Genomic DNA, 22051 nt, shown 5'->3' with positions numbered 1-22051 from the left:
GAGTGAATTTATACATAACAAAGCTTGCTACAAAAAATGCTTTGGAAGTTTTATTGGAATATATATACAAACACAAGATAAACTGTTGTAATAGGAAGAACATATAATGTTGAATAGAGAATCTAAGTACTCAGATTCATATAACAGTTTTATTTCAGGCTACTTGCTACGATAAAGTCTAACACCCTGACAGGATGAAGATGTAGATTTTACAGTGGTTACATGGTTGCAATTCTTACACTATACAGATGTTAAAATTATACCATGAAGTGACAAGAGCATTTACAGAGTCTCCACACCTTATTCCATTTACGTAGCAATGAAGGCAAGCAACCTCTGAAAATCTTAATCCTCATTTATCTCAATCCAAAACCAGTATACATTAAATTACACTGTATACATCTCTGTACCAAGTTTTGTTGAAATCATCCATTAGCTTTTGAGAAATATTGATTACAAACAGACGAACAAATAGGGCAAAAACATTACCTTCATCCATCTTTGGTGGCAAAGGTAATAAACCAAACCACTCTTTATTCATTCCCATTCTGGGAAATTTCCATGGGCACAACTCATTCAATATTTATTATTTTATTATTCAACATGTTAATTCTATTTTACAGAATTCTGTTAATTCTGTTTTACAGAATCCCACTGGACTTCACCCTCTCATTCACTCCTGTATAGAATTTCTGATTTGAGGCTAAGATTATTATGATTATTATTCTGTTTTTAATACTTAGCACTAGGTATAATCAAGCCACTGTTTAAGCTACAGACAACAGCTTTGTTAAAAGCCTAATAGGATTGAGTAAAATATTGAGATTTGTTCAGTACTTTCTGTTCATAATTCATCAATGAATGAATCACTAGATTGGAAGAGATACAAACAACATTTCCAAGAATTTATCTTAAACTGTTCTAGATTGATTTTATTCTAGAGTGATTCTGGTTCCCCCCCTCACCTGTGGCTACTCTGATATCCCTGTTTGTAACTATTTATTGCCATCATGCAGTTTTCCGGACTGTGGGATGTTGATAGCTTCAATTTAGCATGGTTCTCATTGCTCTTTGGCAAATGGTAACAAAGTGGTGTAAGAGGTATAGGTATCCAAGATTCTGTACATTCAGTAAAAGGGCTCCATTAAAATGTGACTATTTGGCAAAACTATTGACCCTTTAGTTCTTTATCCCTCTTCCTGTGGGGAAAATGCCTGAACTCCACTCAGAAATTGCCCAGAATGGTGTGAGGGGAATCACAGACATGACTGAACACCTTGTGATGTGAGAGGGGTCCTGATCAGACATTGGTTGAGATTGTGGACCACAGAGTTAACTAGTAACATAGGTACAAGGCTAAAGAGAATGAGTCCACAGGAGCGAATGAGTTGAGATGATGAGGACGATACAGCTCAAAGGTGGTGGGGGGGGGTGGTGGTGTGCAGAAATAACCAGAGTGGTATTTGTGAATTATAACAGCTAAGACTAATTTCAGCCTTTGTAACTTATCACTGGATAATGTGTGCTCCTTTTTAATACAATATATATATTTAGAACATTTGAAATAAAGTCCTTTTCCAGCTTTCAGGCAAAGTGGGAAAGTAACTGATGCAGTTTGAATGGAAAATGATAGATCTGAGAGTCCTCTTGCCCAGGGTTTTTCAATTGTAATTACTTAATTATTGTAGTATAAGTGTAGTGCTTGTTGAATCCCTGTGGTTCTAGTCCTGGCTGCAGTATGACTGGGTGTGTATCTGGATCTGCTGATGGCAGTGGAGTAACATGTCAGCTCTGGTTTAATAAGAGATGCCAATGGAATAACCCAAAATTAAATGAAAGCCATGACATAATTATACACATTAAAGCTGTCATTCATATGAATCTAACTGTTCTGGTTGGTAGGTGATATTCCAGTACATAAAGGTAACAAATCATTACATTACTGGCTAATACACAGTGGGCTTCTCAGTTTCTTGTGAAACTGCCATACGTGTTACAGAGTATAAGGGCATATATATAGTTTTGTCCATATTTCTGAGGAAACCAAACAGGCTAATTATGTGCTGCAAGATTTTCTCCCCAGTCCCAGTGTACATTAGATAGATAGAATATGGGAGAGAGAAATTTCAACACAGCTTACAAAAGGAGAAAGAGACACTTCCAACAGAGACAGCACACTTTCTAGCAGCAGAGGCAGACACTGTCTGCATTTCCTTGAGTTGTTATTTAGCAGTTGCACAAACACACCTGGTTTCATCTTCAAGAGATATCACAGACTAAACGAAGAAGTGGGAAGAGGTTACAGTAAAATGTGAGAATGAAATAGGTCCACAGAATACATGGCTGAATGGTTCCAGAATGGGGTAACATCATGGAGATCAGAATAAAGCTGTACACCTTGAATGAATAAACCTCTTTTGCAGGAAGGGAAGTCTGAAGCTTTTATAAAAAGTGATAAACTAGAAAATGGAACTTCTGAGTCAAGTGGATGGTGGATCAACATATGCATTGTGTCCGGTGTTGTCATCTTGTCTGCTACCATTTTTAGATGAGAAACATTTGATGCACAATTCACATTTAATCACAGTCTCACTCTTGTCCTGATGTCTCTGCTGATATCTAGGTAGAAAGAAACAGGTTATTTTATAACCAAAGCAAACTACTGCACATGCTGAAAATCCAAAATAACGGAAAATGTTGTACGTGTTTGGCAGAACAGGCAGCATCTGTGGAAAGAGAAACAGAGTTAACATTTCAGGTCGATGACCTTTCGTCAGAACTGGATAAAGTTAGAGATTTAATGGGTTTTAAGCCTGCACGGATGTAATGAAGGAGGGGGAGGGAAAAAGAACATAAGGGAAGGTCTGTGATAGGGTGAAGGCAGGAGAGATTAAATAACATAAGGCTTGACACTGAAAGGCAAAAAAAAAAGTTAATGGGACAATGTTTCTGCTATTCACATCTTCTCCAGACCATGTTTTTTTTTACTTGTCTCATTACCATCTCAGTGCAGCCATTGAGGCAACATTGCATAGGAGCACCAGGCTCATGGATCCAGACTAAGGGAATTAATGCACAAGAGTAATTTGTTGATGAGTGCAATATGGCAATGTTTAATTCATAAGTTTGGTTTGGAATGTTTACTTTGTGTTGGTCTTTATTTTAGGAGTGGCCAAGTGGACACTCTGATGATCAATGCCAGAGGAAAGGTGAGGTGAAGGACTGTTGATGAATGGGGAACGAGCCATCTATTGACAGCCCAGCCAGAATGGGGGTTGACTCCTCACTTCCTCTTCCTCCTCCTGCTCTTCAGTTGGCTGCTGCATATTTGGTGGAAAGGGCAGTGCCCTCATCATAGCTGTGCAGCATGAAACGTGAATTTTGAAGGGTATTGCAGGCCTCCTCTAGAGTGATCCAGGCAGTGGAAGCATTGTTTCAGCAGGCCAGTGGAATGCCCTATCACATTTTGTGTGGTGCTATTTTGTATGCTGCTTGCATTTGCATAGGTTGTGCACTAAAATCATGCGCCATGTGGTCAGCAGATAGACCTTGTCATCCAGTAGTCACCCTCTGGTTTGTGGTGGCTCAAGTGCAGATGGAAAGAGTGGATTGCCACAGAATGAAGACATCACAACTGTTGGCAGGAGACTGGGCATCGACCTGAGTGATAATGCTGCTTATGGTCACACACCAGCTGGACATTTAGGGACCCGAATCTTTTTCAGTTTTGGCACATTTCAGAGTTGGGATGCAGTGCCCTGAGATCAATATTTATAGGGTTAAGAGCACCCTGCACTACAAGAAAACCTGCAATCCTCGCAAAGTCGCAAACTCACTCTACCTGCTCCTCTCTGGAAATGAAATGTAGTCAGCTTTCCTGGAATACAGAGAGTCAATGACCTTTGTTATGCAACAGTGGAGAGCAAACTGGGAAATATTGCAAATATCGCCTGGAAGGACCCAAATGCATGAAGTTCCCACTGGCAGTGCCATCCTCGCCCTGCTCTGAGACTCCGATGTGGCTGTAGCAGGTGGTAGATTTCAGTGGGGCTCTCCTTACTAAAGCACAGATATCTCTTACATTGTTCCTTATTGAGGTTCAGTTAGGAAAATTGCCCACTGAATATCTTGGCTGGGTGGGGGCTCCTGCTGAGAGCCCTTCTGCACATCCTCCTCCTCCCTCTTACACCACTGCTGTAGTCCAAGGGGAATGCCGACAACTGCAATCATATCTGAGAACAAGTGGTTTGTACAGAATCCTTAAACTCAGGACAAAGTGCTACAGCACCTGCCACACCACTCCCTGTAGACTTTAGCATCTTTAAACAACTCTTTACAATTGCAGCAACAGCCTGTAGAAAATCAATCAGTAACTGACCTGAGTAGTTGATGATTGCATAAATAGCATTGGTGGGCAGTCCTTGTTGCTGAATATACATTCAGCTGTGCAGGTTTAAGAGAATGTTTGCTGGATAGTTAAGCTCCAAAATGGCACCATTGGCACCAGATTGGCATTATATGCTGATTGATGTCATAATCTGATTACTCTGTTTACTTCCAGAGGGCATTCCCTGTGTGTGCCGGTCTGGCCAGGGATGGCATTTTGGAGCCAAAACAGCTATTGTAGTGCTAAAAATATGGCTGCTGAGGAGTCAGATTTTGTGGCCTTAATTTTTGATCTGTGTACTGGTATAACCCTACGAAATTTAGAAGATAATCTGGAAGCCAAATGCAAATTCTTGAATGATGAACTGCTACTTCCATAACAGACATATGTAAGGAATAGTGATGGTTACCTGTGGTGTGTCTGAAGGAACTGTAATACTGCTTGATAGATGGTAATGAACGTTAAATGTTTAGTAGCACTTGGAGGTTCCTCAGATGCTATGTCTATTAATGATCAATAGTATCAATATATAATCATACAATTAGCACAGAAGGGGGCCATTTGGCCCATTGCACCACTGCTGAATCTATCATGACTCGTTTCTTTCTGATGTGTTCCAGACAGGGCTTGAAGAATATAAGCCATTTTTCCAGCAGAAGGTGGTTTTGTGGGTAGTATCTTTCTTAAAATAAATTATTTTTAACATACTATAAAGAGAGGAAATATAAACTATAGAATAAAATATTTTCTTTATGTCACATCCTGGTCTGCAATGAGTTGGGTCATTTCAGACAGGGTATTTAGTAATCATAGAATCATTGAATGGTTCCAACACCAAAGGAGAGACCATTTGTCCATTGTGTCTGTGCTGGCTTTCTGAAAAAGTAACTCACCTAGACCCACTACCCCACCTTTTCCCTCTAGCCCTGCAAATATTTTTGTTTCAAGTAATTATCCAATTCTCATTTGAATGCCTCGATTGTACCTGCCTCCGCCACACTCTCAGGCATGCATTCCAGAACTTAGCCACTTGCTGCGTGAAAAAGATTTTCTTCATGTCACCATTGCTTCTTTTGTCAATCACCTTAAATCAGTGTCCTCTGTTCTTGATCCTTCCGCCAATGGAAATAGTTTCCCTCTATCTACTCTGTCCAAAGTGCTTATGCATTTGAATACATCTATCAGATCTCCTCTTAATCTCCTCTTCTCCAAGGAGAACAGCCAGCCCAGATTCTCCAATATATCCATATAAACTTAAATTCCTCATCCCTCATTATTCTCTTGAATATTTTTTCATCCTCTCCAAAGTGCGGTGCACAGAAATGGACACAATACTCTAGTTGAGGATGAATCAGTGTTTTATATGGCTTATCACAACTTCTTTGCTTTTGTACTCCATGTCCCTATTTATAAAGCCCAGGATTCTGTTTACTTCATTAACGGCTTTCTCAACCTGTCCTGCTACCTTTAATTGTTTGTGCACATATACCCCCGGTGCCTGTATTCTTTCAGCCACTTCAGAACTGTACCCTTTAGATCATTGCCTCTCCTTATTCCCTGTCCAAAATGTGCCACTTCACTTCACACTTTTCTGCATTAACTTTCACCTGCCACTTGCCCACTCATTCTACCAGCCTGTTTAAGACCTCTTGAAGTTTATCACTACCCTCCTCGCAGTTCGCAATTCTTCAAGAATTAGCCTCAGCCTCTCCAGGCTAGCAATGGAATGAAAGAAAATCCCCCACGATTTCCACTTTTGCTAACCATTTAACAATAGGTGCTGAGATGTACGTGTGAGTGAATGTCACATGAGGAAAGGACTGCTCTTGGCTTTTCTGACTTCCAGTAAACAGCCTGTGGACACATTGTGTACTCTCAGTTATGTAGGATGGGCAAGGTATTGGAGGACAACAGTAACAATTAATTCATGCCCATCATAAGTCATCTTTTAGGAGAGGTGACGTAAAATCTGGAAATTTGGGAGGGCCTAAGTACTTATAAAATTAACATTAGTCAAATACTTTCAACCACTCTGTGTGCATGCGTGTCCATCTGACAATATTAAATGCTGATGGGTAAGCTATTAGGCAATAGAATCTTACCTTTGGAAACAGGTGACTGCAAGCATGATGCTGAAAATACAGCTGCAGACAACAACAATTGTGATGAGAAGGCTTGGATTCTTTGAAGCATTATCTATATGAAATATTTTAAAAACAAATCTGTTATCGTGAAACATGTGAGAGCCAGTAATTAAGTGATATTACAGGTGGAACTCTGTACCTAACAGTGATATAGCAGCAATCTGCAGATTGATACTGAAGGAATGCTGAGTTGGAACCTGATAATTAAGCAATTATGGCTCAGCACCTATCAGTTGTAGGAGCTCAAGCCCAATCTGTTAATGTATATTTCTGATGATTCAATTTCTACTATGATTCAACTAATTTTTTGGTGGATTAAGTAACTTTTAGTCAATTTCCCCAATAATATAATCAGCCATTGTCACATTGTTTAAAAACTAGTTGAAGCTGATAGGCAGTGTAAAGAGAGCCTTTGGGGGACCCTAGAACTGGGGCCATAGTTTAAAAATAAGATATCTCCCTTTTAAGATGGAGGTGAAGGGGAATTTCTTCTCTCAGAAGGTCGCTCATCTTTGGAATTCTCTTCCCCCGAGAGTATTGGAGGTTGGGTCATTGAATATATTCAAGGTTAAGTCAGATAGATTTTTGATCTACAGGCAAGTCAAGAGCTATGGGGGACAGGCAGGAAAGTGGAATTAAGGCCACAATCAGATCAGCCATTAAATGGCGGAGCAGGCTTGAGGGGTCGAATGGACTATTCCTGCTCCTATATCTTATGATCTTACAGTGTGCTTAACCCATACTCTATTTAACCTGGGAGTATTTGGCACTCCATTCCTGAACATTGACATCTTGTATTTCATTTGGTGGAAATATTACAGGATGACTGTGAATCTAGACATATTCACTTCCACTATTGCGCTGCACTGCATTGCACTGGTGATTATATCATTTTGTGTTTATGTTTTTGCTGTACTCTGGCATGAGTGTGCTGTAAACAGGGTAAGTACCACTTAGCTTAATGTTTTCATATCTCCTCCATTGGCATTGCTGTCTCAGAAGCTTTGTTTTCTCTTTGTGCTAAACATTTCCTTCCCCTTCATCATCCCTTGACTCTTTATAAAGCCCAAATCTGTCCTATACTTGGATGCTGCTCCTATATCTGCGCGTCTCTTCTAATGTCTCTCTCAAACTCCACTTGGAAAGGCCAAGGCCCATCATTAATCCATTTCTGACCTTTATGTTACAAACTCTGTGTCATGAAATATAATAATTTTCATAATGCTATTGGGATTTATTGTAAAGTAGGAATAGCGTGTGTGTTTAATTGAATTACAGACAGCTGGCCTGGGTACTCTGATGGATCAGAACAGAAGCTAGGTTTGAAATGCTAAATAAGTAAACATGGGTGAAGTTTTAGTATATGAGGTGTGAAGGAAAATTTACATTTTTAGATAAACCAGAGTAGTTTGAATTTCATAAGAGAGGGTGAAATGTTACACTTAGCCAGAAGAAGCTAAACAGTGTGTTTATTTTTCCCAAAAATTACTGATAAAATTGGTACTATGAAAGATTTTTATTATTATAAAGGTAAAGCCCAAAGGCATATTGGAACAATGGGATTTACATTAAAATGGGAGAAACATGTATAAAGGAGATGAGGTTATGTGTAAGAAGAAGGAATTCTAAGATCTAACAAGTGTGAAAAGCTTCCAGCCTCTGTGTACTAAGCTGCTGCCTATAGGAACTGAAGCTAAGAGAATTAACTGTGAATATCCCTGTCCAGGGTATCATGCGATTTGCCTGGTTCTGTTAAAATCTATTTTGTTTTTACTGTTATCTTAAAGGAGGTATAACTGGGAGTCAGATTAATTAGGGGAGCTAGGAGTTATCAGTAGTAATTTGTAGACCCATGTATGTGCTTAAAATTATTTCTTTTATTAATAAAGGTTTAGTTTTGCAACAAAAAAACCCTAAGACTTGGTGGATTTATTACTATTGAATTCAAGGCACGCCTCTCAAAATAAAAATACAAATTGCAAAACAGTTGTGGCAGTTGTTTCAACTTTCCCTCTGGGATTTGAGCATCTTAACATTTACCATCCGCTGTGCCACAATACTCTGTGTTTTCATCACAATGTTTCCTATTTCTATTTTAGTTATATCACGGTTGTCAGTATATGAACTTTCCTCACTTATTGCTTCTAATCTGTCTCCTGTTCCACACATTTCCTCCTTCCACTATCCTCAATGTTGGGATAACATTAATTATGCCTTTTTGTACTTTAAACTCATCCTTACTCAGGATGTCAGAATTGCTTAATACCTCTTGACTTCCCCCTAAAATCTAGAGGTTTTTTCTAAAACAAACATGTTGTTGTTACCTAACCACTAATTCCTGATTTGCCTCCTACTTTTTTCAACCTTTGTGGTGCCCTGTGCCATGAGTCCTGATTCTTCATCTGGGTATTAAAATTATTCAAATGACAGATAATCACTGTTCATTGAAGCCTGATGGACCGTCACTGTTAACCAGGTTGTGAATCTGAAAGAGTAATGACTGATTAGGCGTGGGTCTGAGTGGGAGGAGAGCAATACCAGAAATCATAAGGTGGGCAGTTAGTCTGTCTGGTGTTCCTACTAATCATTTGTAAGTAGGTTTTATAATTATGCTGCGTCAATGTTCAGATCTAAGAAAGTAGGACAGTGAATTCCTAGGTACCTTGGCATGTAGGTGCTTCAGAACTCCATGTTCCAGTCAAGGGGTCGCAGGTTAGAGATGAAGATCCAATAAGCTCAAGTCCGGCATAACATTCAAAATGGATGGATGTTTTACAAAAGAAGAAGTGTGCCCTTTCCACTTTGGGAACCTCTCCGCAAGGAATATCTATGGAAAACAGAAAGATCCAACCTTAACAAACTCCTGGAATGCTAACATCCTTTAGGTGCTAGGGTAAACAGAATCAGAGCAGAATACCATAGGGCTTACGTTACTGGGATTTCTACCAATCATTCCTTTGTCATTTGGCTGACCTGGTAAACCAGCCCTTCTGAGGAATCAGTTATTTAAATGCCTCATGTTTTTATTCACTAAAGAGGTCACATCTTCTGTAAATTTGGTAACATAAAGGTGCCAGCATTCATCTCTAAGAATTCTAGCTGTTTTGTTAGTTCAGCTCTTCTCTTTGTACCAGCTCATTCTTGTTGAGTTTTAATAACTGCAACAAAATAATCCTAACTTTATTGGGCAGTCAATGCAATACTGAATCGTGTAGCTCAGGAACCTCCTGGTCGGTGCTGAACAAACTGAGTTCAGTCAGGAGGATACACTATAACTGACCTCATCACCCTAGGGGTGGGAGGGGAGAAGAAACTGTGCTATATTTTTCCTGGAAAGTGCACACTTGAGGAGGGATCAGAACTCTGCAGTATGTCATTCAGGTGAAATATGCTATTGCTAGCTGCTGTACAGCTCACAGCTGGATGAGGTACTGGAGTGGCATGAAGAATTCATGGAATGGTCCTCTAGCAAGTGTTAAGGTATTTGACTTGGGCAACACTGCAAAATGGGCAGTAGCACATGCACTGAGTGTTGTACGCGCTCCCGAAACTGCATGGTACTGAATCTCGGACAGGTATGTCAGGCACAGCAGTATATCAGGCAGGATGAATGTTGGATAGGAACTGTACATCAGGCATGGGGTGCATATCAAGCATGGGGTGTACATCAGGAATGGTGTACATCGGATACAGGGTATACATGAAGTGGGTTTTACATCGGATGAGGGTGTACATCAGGCATGGTGTATTTTGAGAAAGAGTATTTGAGAACCAGAATCTCAATTCCAAGACTAAGATCATGGTTTACTGGGCAGCAATGATTCCTGTGCTCCTATATGCTTTGGAGACTTGGACAACCTACAGCAGGCACCTCAAAGCACTCAAGAAGTACCACCAGTGCAATATCCTCCAAATCCAGTGGCATGAAAGACGGTCCAATAGCTGCATCCTCTCCCAAGCCAACTTGCCCAGTATCGAGGGGCTAATCACTCAAAACCAGCTTCACTGGGCAGGACATGTTGCTTGTGTGCCTGATACCAGAAGCCTGAAGCAGTTGCTTTATTCAGAACTCAGTTGCAGCAGAGACTCCCAGGTGGACAGTGGAAATGCTTTAGGGATGTCCTCAAAGCATCAGTGAATAAGTCATGGGGGTCCCTGGCTTGTGTCTGACCAAAATGGAGAAGGCTCAAAATGGGAAGCATAGAACACATTGATGGACTTCATTGGGAATGTACAGGGATGAAGTCAAGTTGCCAGAGGAAATGCCATTTACCCAATCCTCAAGCACCACCTGTCCCACATGTAGCAGAGTCTGCAGATCACACATTGGATTCATTAGCCATCTCAGAGCTCATTGAGACAGAGTGGGAGTAAGTCAACCTTAATCCCAAGTGACTACCTAAGGGAAGAAAACATTGAGTGGGTGTACACTGGGCAGGGTATACATCAGGTGAGGGTGTACATCAAGCACTGGGTGTATATCGGACAGGGTGTACATCTGGCAGGGATGTACATTAAGCACATTGTATATTGGGCGGGATAAATGTCGGGTAAGGGTATACATCAGCCACGGGGTGTATATCGGGTATGAGGTGTACATTGGGTGGGGTATACTTTGGGTGAGAGTGTCAATTGGGAACAGGGTGTATTAGGCCTGAGTATATAGAGTGAGAATGTATATTCGGTGAGGGTGTATATCGGGCACAGGATTTATGTTGGATCAGAGTATATCGAACAGGGTCTTCATTTTAGGGGGTCTTTTGGGTGGGGTTATGTCAGGGTGGAGATTATATTGGGAAGGGCCAATATGTCAGGCAGAGGGAATATCAGTCAGGGGTATAAGGGGTGAGGGACTTTATATTAAGGGAGGTGTACTTCTGGTTCCTTCTATGCTTCCTGATGTGGATGCACTGGTCACTGAGGTTAGAACAGTCTGTTGAATGGATTTTCCCCAGCAGGAAAGCAGATATCTGAACTCATTCCATCATCCATCCCTGCCTTGTCCTGATCTCACTCCCTGTTCTCCCTCCTGAGTGCCCAACCCGACCCCACCTCTCCTTTGACCCCTCTCCTGACCCTTCCCCCTATTCTACCCAATTCTGTTCTATGCCTTCTCTATTCAGCCATGGTGCTTCCCTGATCACATTCTTCCCAACCTGTTTACCTCCTCTTGCCCCTCCCCCTTCTCTTTTCCAATTCCTCCCACTCCATTCCCACTTCTGTGCCTCACCTAAACCCCACTCTCTGTCTGGTTCTAGAGTTGGCAAATGGCAGCTACTGACCTGCAAACTCCTCTCTCCAGGGAGACAGATTGAGTGAAGGGATGGCAGAACTGTTACAGTGTACAAAGTCGATGGGATACTGATTCCTTGAGAACACATCCACTGGCATTCTCTGAATCCTGGTGCTGTCACATATGATTCTGGAGAGGGTGACTTTGCTCAGTTCTTCTCTCTGCTGGCTGGTAAACACACCCTCGTTTTCCCACCAGAACCTAATGAGAAAAATGCAGCAGAGTCAGGTCCAGGACTCGGATAAGGTACTTACTGAAAAGCTGAATAGTGTGAATGATGCAAATCTGAAATAAAAACCGGAAATGCTGGAAATACTCAGCATGTCAGGCAGCATCTGTGGAGAGAGAGATAGAGTTAATGTTTCAGGTTGAAGAACTGGGAAAAGTTAGAGATGTAATTTCAGTTTTGAGCAAGGGGTGGGTGCGACAAGTACAAAAGGAAGGTCTGTGATAGACTGGAAGACAGGAGAGATTGAATGACAGTCGGGTTAGTCTTCCAGGGACAAAGGGAATGCTGATGGAGCAACAAGGGAAACATAAGGTGTGCCTAGAGCAGGTGTGCTGCTATTTGAAAGCAAAAATAAGAGCAATATCAAAATTAAATCTCTAACTTTTCCCAGATCTAACAAAAGGTCATCAATCAGCAACATTATTCACTCTTTCTCTCTCCACAGATGCTGCCTGATCTGCTGAGTATTTCCATCACTTTCTGTTTTTAACCTCGGTTAAGGTATGTTACCTGGTTTTGCAAGTAGGTTTCATTGATGTATTAATACTGATGATTGTGTATGATGGTGGAAGAAGATATGTCCCTCTCTCCCCAGTGTTGTAATGATCCATACAGATCTAGATTATAGGAATGATTCCCAAGTTGTGCTGAGGTAGCTGATCTCAGGCCAAATGGCAGTGAGGTGCTAGAATCTGCTTAAATATCCCTGAGCCCAGGAGAAAAAACTTGGTCCAGCTCCTGCTGGAAGGGTGTGTGAATAGATTTTAGGTAAGGACAGGATCAGGCTCAGGTGTGCACAAGTGAAGAATGACCACATGTGCAAGGTAGCAGAGGGTGTTCGATCCATATGAAATGTACCCTAACAGGAGTCAGTTATCTCAGGAAAAGTGAGGAGGAAATTGGAGAAGAAAATGTTTTTAAAAAATTCATGCAGTAGCGTGCATTGGCCTGGAAATGGCTTTACTTGAACAGAGCTTTCCAGGGGGCTGGAGCAGGATGTTCCTAGAGTTTAACTTGCCTCATATGTGCCCCATTGTGATGGCAATGGCACTCTGAACTCACTTACAAGAATTGCAGCCTTTTCCCTGTTTATCCTCTCAAACACTAAATTGCTGATCTAAACCAGAGAGATAATTGGATGGCTGGGGAGGAAATGGAAACATCACATCAGTGCAGAGTGATTCACTCTTTGTTGTTAAAACTTTCACTCTGCCTCTACTCTTGTTGGACGTGACCTGGGAGTGCTTGATTTAACACGGGAAGGCAGAAATGGGATGTGTTCGATTCCAGAACACTAATATCATGCTTCTCAATAAATCTCTCGAGTTTTAAGAGCCTTTGGGGATGTTTTACGACTTTTTAAAGGTGCTATCTGAATGCAAGCTGTTGGAAAGGCTGACCTGGGGACTGAGAATGCAAAAGCACCCTTGTAAATCCAGCATTTAGTGCCTGCCGATCCTGGATTGGAGAACTGACAAGCAGCTTCACATAGCTATTGGGTGGAGCCTTCAGTTATACATTTTATAGATGGCATACATTTATATATTTGGTAGATATTTTATATTTAGTATAAATTTATATAATTAGTATACTTTTATAGTTAGTTGTGGTGTTCACTAAGCCTTGCGCTCAAGTTATCTAATCGCTGATTAGTGAATATCTTCTTTGGTGTTTGGGTGAGGACTATAAGCTAGGCCTCTTTGGGGTGGAAGTGGTTCCTAGATAGTCCACTGGCAATGGAAGACTGAAACCTATCAATCCATTAGAGCAGATTCAATAATCTAAGGAACTCAGTTAAGCAGATCCACAGTATTCCAGGGCACCATTGATGACTATCAGTGAGCTTGGTTCATTATAATCGGACCTCGAGGGTTAAATGGAGCTCTGGTGTTAAACATAGATAATGCACAATCTCTACAGGAACACACTCCAATGACCCAAATACAGGGAGCTTGACCAACCCCAGATGTGTTTGTCACTGAAAGTTGGGATTCTTCTGGTCCACTTCTGATAAACATGAAAATCAAGGCCCTAATGGATAGGCTGGTTCTCGTCAGATATACAGATGGGCTGCACAGAGCTATTGCTTGTTAAACTCTAGCAGCAAACTTGCACACACCTGAAGATCACTAAACCATGGGTCCTGCCAAACTATGTAGCTTTTTTCACAAGTATCTTGTAAACTGAATTTTTCCCTTTCTTCCATAATTTTGTATCCCGACATAGTAGGTGTATGCTAGTTATTTAAATTTAGTGAAGTGTGGTGTGTCCCCATTAAGAGACTCTATATCAAGCACCAGGAACTCTACATGTGTAGCTTGGTTTGGACTCTGCTGGGGCCAAAAAAAACCACACATTGATAAGCACAAAATGTATGAAAATGTCTGCGCAGGACATTGAAATTAAGTCTCTGACCCCCAAAACTAACCATCTGCATATAGGTGTAGACTGTCATCGCCAAGGGCTGGGAATTTCCATACACACCTGTCTCCATCCCTCAAAACTTGGAATTGTTTTCCGAGAAGGCAGGCTAGGAGTTCTCCGACTCGAGCTTTGGGCAATAATGGCTCTGCTATTGCGCCGATCCACACATCTATATTGTTGGGTGTCTTGTACACTGACAGGAGCTTCTTGGCCAAGTATGTGCTGTTAAATATTTGTATTAACTCAGAGATATTCCTGGCTTCCTGCAGTCCACAGAACCGTCTCCAGGCACTGTAACCTACAAGAGAAAAGAAAGGACATCCAAACCATTCTTTGAAAATAAGTTACAGTCATATGCATAGCTTCAGAAATCACTGCAGTTATCTATAATTTGCTGGCTCTAATGGAAGAACACATTGGTATACAGCTGTATGTGTTGGGATGCTGCATTTTGAGGCTAACGACTGTTTGGTTGTTAGTCACTCTGGCACCACTAGATGAACTAGGTGGGGGTGGGCGGAGGGGTTGCCTGCTGCCTTTAAAAAAAACAGAACTGAAAGCCAGCTGCATTAATATGGATGAGCAAATGGCAAATTTGGTTCCAACAGATTAGGTTATTCATACTGAAAGGAAGGGATTGTGTTCATTACTTTAGCTGTGTTTTTCTTTTAGAAATAGTGGTAACATTTATCGTGTTCACTGAATAGAAAATAGCATGAGAAATTTGAATTGAACTAATGTCATTGCTATGCTTCATTGACGGACATTGTCATTTCTATTCAATGGTATTTGTATTGTGTACTATTCATTTCTGTAACTGAATGGCATGCATGCTTTACTAGCCTTTTAATATGAGTTGTGGGCTTTCCAGCCCCATCTTCTTGTTGAGTAAAGCTTGGGCATCTGCTGTACAGAACTGTCCTCAGGATACCATGTGTCCCACAATTTACCAGCCCTTAATTAGGTGTGAATTGAGGCATCTTTAAGTTACAGTCAATGCGCTATTGAAAAGCAGTTAACGTAATGCAGATTGCATTGATTTTACAAGATTCTGATAAATAAAGATTTAAACTATCCTGAATTGGCTTTTTAAGTGCCTGTTATTAAATTCAATTGAGAATTTGTGTTTTATTTCTGTTCCAAAATGTAGTGTGGGAGAGTTGGGACAAATTAGCACAATAGAGGCAAATGCTACTCATACATACATAGTAACACATACAGAAATGAAATGCAAACATTTTAAATTAAGTTTTTGACAAGAATGAAGTCTAGCAACTGGTGATATTTTAAAAATTATAACATTAAAAATAGCTTTTCAATTTCAAGTGGTTATTGTCTTAGTACAGCGCTGATTGCACTTAACAAGTCTGATACAATATTTTGAGATCTCCTATTTAATAGCAATATACCCTCTGTGCCATAATCCAGTTTAACCACTTTATTAAAATTTGCAAAGCAGCCAGTATATATTCATTCACTGGATGATGATACAGTGTAACATTTTTCTTTATGGATATTCTAGCTTCAAGATTCTTCGTTATCACAATTTCTGCACCAACATTCTAGTGAGGTGGAAGTACTTTGGAATTTAAAAATATTGCAGGATTTTTTTTAAACTTATTGCATTTTACTAGAATACTTGTTGACTTCCCATTTAGATCTTTTGTTCCATGTGATCACAAAGGGGTTTACAAATCCTGGCAGAATGTCGTATTGGTGGGATTAAAAGCAGAAACAGCCAGGATTCTTTACTAGGAGTAAGGGAAACAAAATCAATAACTTCACAATACAATTTGGAATTCATCAGAAAGGAATTGATTTTTTTGGGTTTTCAAGTATTTTGAAAGGGCAGTACACGGCCAGATAATGTTCTATATGGTGAAGCTGCAGGAAAGAAAAATCACTAGTGAACGTATTGGGGTAATTTCAGATATTGTAAACTAATAGCCATTTGCATGTTTAACAGCCATGAATGAGACACCTTAGGACACCGATGCATTTAGCAACATGATTTCATTATCATTATAAAGAAAAATAAGATGATGTGCGAGAAGTCGTCACTGGAGCAATTCGAGATATGTCTCAAAACACTAATTTAAAATGATCAGACATTTTCTTATGACATCAGCTCTAATTTGACCTACTTAGTGATATGACAGGTGTTTGTCAATTATATATTTGAATGCCCCATATGAATTATAAATATTGTAATGCTTTCATTGCTTCATCAATGACTTTCCTTCCATCATAAGGTCAGAAGTGGGGATATTCACTGATGATTGCACAATGTTCAGCACCCTTCACGACTCCTCAGATACTGTAGCAGTCCATGTCCAAAGCAGCAAGACCTGCACAATATCCAGGCAAGTAACATTCGTGTCACACAAGTGTCAGGCAATGACTATCTCCAACAAGAGAGAATCCAACCATCGCCCCTTGATGTTCAATGACATTATTATCACTGAATCCCCCACTATCAGCATCCTGGGGGTTACCATTGACCAGAAACTGAACTGGACTAGCCATATAAATACTGTGGCAGGTCAAAGGCTAGGAATCCTGTGACGGGTAACTTACCTCCTGGATCCTAAAGCCTGTCCACCATCTACAAGGCATGAGTCAGGAGTGTATGGAATACTCCCCACTTGCCTGGATGAGTGCAGCTGCCACAACACTCAAGAAGCTTGACACCGCCCAGGACAAAGCAGCCCGCTTGACTGGCACAACATCCACAAACATTCACTCCTTCCACCAATGTCACACAGTAGCAGCAATGTGTACCATCTACAAGATGCACTGCAGGAATTCACCAAGGCTCCTTAGATAGCACTTTCCAAACTCTTGACCACTACCATCTAGAAGGACAAGGGCAGCAGATAAATGGAACACCGCCACCTGGAAGTTCCCCTTCATTCACCATCCTGACTTGGAAATATATCACTGTTACTTCACTGTTGCTGGGTCAAAATCCTGGAACTCCCTTCCTAACAGCACTGTGAATGAGAGGTGTGGGAGCAGAGTGCAGGAATCTAGTGAGTGGTGCTGTAGAATAGGGAGAGGCTGAGACCTGAGTGAAGGCAGGCCATGGATAACAACCACCCGTGAATAATTGTTTTTCAAAGGTTATTTGGGGGCCGGAGGGCTGGATGCTCCAGGCTAAAAGTTTGCATAGCACAGCAAATACCCTTGCACTGGCCTTACGTACTGTGGTTTTATGGTGGTTCTACTGAGTTAAATTATGACCATGGACTAGATATCAGGTAGGTTTCTAAAGGCACTTTAATCGGGTACCAAGTACCACTTAATATCCCTCTTATTTTTGACAGTTAGAGTTTTGGAAGATGGGGCTTACACATTGTAGACTCCAGGAAGGAATCTCGGGCACTCTGATTATGCATTTCAGATTAAGCATTATCCTCTATGTGACACACCTAGCTATTTATATTTATATACTGTGACATTACATAGAATTTAGACAACAAAAACTGATTGTTTGATTCAAGCATTCTATTGGTGCTTATTCTGGTTATGACCAGTTGAGAAGGGGTGAACTGGCTCGCCTCTATTCAACCACCTGTCGGTCACAACAAAGGTTTCTTTTTCGCAAGGATACGTCTTTTCCAAATCAGAATGTAATTAAGTAGCAAGCAATAAGGAACTAATCAAACAAGGTCAAAGGGCAAAATTTTCTGTTCCCGCTGGTGTCAGGCATGCTTGGCTGTGCGAGCGGACAATATGGCGAGAAGGCCCAAAATTGGTTTCACGATGTTGTGAAGCCAATTTGTGATCGTCTGCTCTGCCCATCATTGGTGGGCTGTTTTTGCCGCTGTTGGATTTTGGGAGCTTCATTGTAATACATCTGCATCTCATTATAAACCCAGCTCACTAGATCACCCCCCCCCCCCCCCCCCCCCCCCCCCCCCCCCCCCCCCAGACGCCGGAATCACCCCCCTATGCTGGAATCACAACCCCCCCTGCATCAGAATCAACCCCCCTGCACCGGGATCACCCCCCCACACCGGAATCACCACACCACCCCAACCACACTGGAATCAGCCCCCCCACCCGCCCACCACCCCCCGTGCTGGAATCACCCCACCACCCTCCCCTATGCTGGAATCACACCGCCATGCCGGAATCATCCCCCCCACGCTGGGATTATCCTAGCGACGTGTTTCACAACTGTACATAAGTGACGTGCAACTGGCAGGCCGCACTTCACTCGGGACTTCGAGGTTTGTTTGCCTACTTGCTTTGGGCAGCACTTGCGGTCATCAGTGCCAGGGTTCACAGGCAACACCACATCACTTTTAAGGGGCCTCATGTGCAGGTCTCTGCCTACCAGACCAACCGTAAAGCTGCAGGGCTTGCTTGGAGAAGGAGACAAAGTGGCCTCAGGCAAGGGAAGAGACTGCAGGGGGTGGGCTGTACTGGGGAAGGGAGTATCCCAGGGTGTGTGTGAGGGGATAAGTTGATCTGTGCAAGTGGCCTCAAGATGGTGAGGGCAGAGGAGATGAGGCCAGATGGTCATGACAAGAGTATATGTGTGTGAGAATGGGTGGTGATGTCCCTTGAGCTGGCAGTGAATGAGATGCCAGTGAATCTGTGATGGGCTTGAGTGAGAGTTTAGAGTGATGAGATGGTTGTCTTACCCTGGCTGCATGGATGAGAGCATTCATCCTCTATCTGCATTGAATGGCCAACCTCTTCTGTGCAGCATTGTCACTGATCACCACTGTTGTCACCCACCAAGCCCGAGTGTTGAGATTGCTGGACCTCCTGCTGCTAGAGTGGGGGTAGAGGGCATCATGGCGGGCCTCAATGACATCCAAAAAGTGTTCCAGGGGTATGCCACTGAATCGAGGGGGCTGCACCCCTTCTTGCCTTTCGGGACCATGTCTTCTGTGGAGCAGTTCTGGGCTGGAAGCAACTGAGAGGCGTGTGCGTGGCTACTTTAAATATGGCAGTCGGCATAATGAAGCACGAGGTGACGGCATGATGGACAAATCAGAGCCTGCCTGCCATTGAAATGACGTGTTTCCTGGGAATGCATGGTTAGTGAGGCAGGATTGGGACAATACAGCATGAAAAGCCACTGTGGCAGCCAATGGGTAAAGCCTTCTTTTTCCTGCCCACCACTGCACTTAGTGCAAACCTGGAACAATTCCGCTCAAAGAAAGAGCAAATTTATTAACCACTGAACCCAAGGGAAAAAATAATAAAAACGCAACGTCAAGCATTCAGTTATCAAAAATAAAGGAAGTTGGAGTTCAATTAAAAAACGGTAAAAAAATATTCAGTTCACTGTCCTTTGATGGTCTTCGAGGTGTAGATTTTAAATATTGTGACTGATTTAGCTGGTTTCTTGGATGCGGTTGGATATAGAAGATGTTGCAATGAATGATTACGAGATCTCAGTTTACTGGTAGGTTTCTGGTAGAATTGGCTTTCGAACCAAGCAGCACTCTTACTTCGAAAGAAAGAAAGGGAGACAAAGCCGCCTTCAGCTGTTGCCTCTGCTGAAGACTTTCTTGACACCGCCTGTGTCACTTGCAATCTCTCTCTAGTGGCTGGGCAGCCTCACCTTGAAATACTTAACCCATTGTGTATTTCCAAGAGGTTTCGGTTAGTTTGTGACAGCCATTGTTTCAATATCCAGTACTTTGTATTTTTCAATGTCTGTTCCTTAGACAGTTACTAGTTTTGATGGGTGTCTGGGTTATGGGAAATTTCTCTTCCTTCAAACTCCTCTGAGGGTGATTTATTTGTTCCTCACCTTCACCTTGGAACGTGGCCTAGCATTTTTAAGCAGTTTGCTCTGTCTCAGTTGAAATTGCAAAATTTATAGCCAGTTGAAAGTTGAAAAATGATATTTTCAAAAAATAAAAGGACATAGCCCCATGACAGTGGTCCAAGCAACGCTTGACCTGAACAAGCTCGAACCACCCAACCCAAATCACTTGACCCCGAAAACCAGCAAGATCCAAAATCCAGCATGGACTCTATTCTGAGGTGGCCAGTTTTTAGAAACTGTACCTGTAGTAGCATTACTATAGATATAGATCAACTTAAAGACTGGTACAGCCAGAAACTTGAATTTCCAACTTGTATCTTTGTCCCCCATATTTAAATAGGTCATGGTATCAATTTTGGATATGTAGAGTTACACAACCCAGCACCTAAGATGAGTTGATGGCATAAATAGAAATAAATGAATATGACTTGATAGTTATTACAAAGAGGTGGTTGTAGGGTGACCAAGACTGGGAACTCAATATTCAAGGGTATTCAACATTCTAGAAAAATAGGCAAAAAGGAAAAGGAGGTAGGGTACCTTTGTTAATAAAGGGAGGTATCAGTGCGGTGGTGAGTAATGATATAGGTGCAATAGATCATGATGTGGAATCAGTTTGGGTGGATAAAGGAATGGCAAGGGGAAGAAGTCACTAGTGGGAGTCGTCTGTAGGCCTCCGAAGAATTGCCTCAATGTAGGACAAAGTATAAATCGGGAAATAATGGAGGTGTGTAAGAAGGTTGTTACAATTGTTGTGGGTCATTTTAACCTGCATATGCCTCGACAAATCCAACTGGCAGGGGTAAAATGGAAGATGAATTTGTAGAGTGCATCAGGGATTGTTTCCTAGAGCAATACATTGCAGAACCATCTCAGGAACAGGCGATTTTAGATCTAGTAATGTGTAGTGAGGTGGGGTTAATAAGAGATATCGTAGTTAAGGAACCTTTTGGAGGTAGTGATCACAACGTGGTAGAATTTCAAATTCAGTTTGAGGGCAAGCAACTCGAGTCTCAAACCAGTGTCCTCAACTTAAATAAGGACAATTACAGAGGTATGAAGAAAAAGTTGTCTAATGTAGGCTGGGAAAATAGACTAAGGGGAAGATTAGTGGTTGAGCAGTGGCAGGCACTTAAGCAGATATTTCATTACACTCAGCATAAATTTATTCCAGTCAAATAGAAGGACTCGATGAGAAGGATGACCACACGTGATTAACAAAGGTGGTTAAGGAGCATATCCAAACAAAAACTAAGGCATACAAAGTGGCTAAAACTAGTGGTAGGCCAGAGGATTGAGAATTCTTTAGGAATCGGCAGCGGATGACTAAAAAGCTAATGAAGGAGGAAATTGATTATGAAAGTAAATTGGAGGATGCGACTGGAGAATTGATAACGGGGAACAGGGAAATGGCAGATAATTTAAACCAATATTTTGCATCGGTCTTCATGGTGGAGGACACTATAAACATCCCAAAAATATCAGTTAAGCAAGGAGCTACTGGGAGGAAAGATCTTGTAACAGTCTCTATCATGAGGGACAAAGTATTTGACAAACTAATGGGACTAAAGGCAGACAAGTCCAGAATGCATTCGATAAGGTGCCATATAAAAGGTTATTGCACAAGATAGGAGCTCACAGTATTAAGAGTAATGTATTAGCATGGGTTGAGGATTGAGGTTGGAAGATAGCGAGTTGGGATTAATGGGTCTTTTTCAGGTTGGAAAGATGTGACTAGTGGAGTGCCACAAGAATCAGTCCTCAGGCCTCAATTATTTAC

General features: G+C 41.6%; 1 protein-coding gene across 1 annotated transcript in view; it reads right to left on the bottom strand.

The window, feature by feature from the left end:
* Nucleotides 1-165: 165 nt before the first annotated feature.
* The window catches only part of LOC121283409 (eosinophil peroxidase-like), an 89750-nt gene continuing 67864 nt past the window's right edge, over nt 166-22051 (bottom strand). The window contains exons 12-16 of the mRNA XM_041197965.1: nt 14538-14775; nt 11814-12025; nt 9194-9358; nt 6490-6583; nt 166-2619 (exon numbers count right to left, since the gene is read on the bottom strand). Coding sequence (XP_041053899.1) covers nt 2481-2619; nt 6490-6583; nt 9194-9358; nt 11814-12025; nt 14538-14775 — 848 coding nt within the window. The 3' untranslated portion in view covers nt 166-2480. The remainder of the gene's footprint in view (nt 2620-6489; nt 6584-9193; nt 9359-11813; nt 12026-14537; nt 14776-22051) is intronic.

Source organism: Carcharodon carcharias, chromosome 10, assembly GCF_017639515.1.
Source record: "Carcharodon carcharias isolate sCarCar2 chromosome 10, sCarCar2.pri, whole genome shotgun sequence".
In the NCBI taxonomy this organism is placed as follows: domain Eukaryota; kingdom Metazoa; phylum Chordata; class Chondrichthyes; order Lamniformes; family Lamnidae; genus Carcharodon; species Carcharodon carcharias.
Note: the sequence above shows the minus strand (reverse complement) of the source record. Positions and strands in the feature narration are given on the sequence as shown.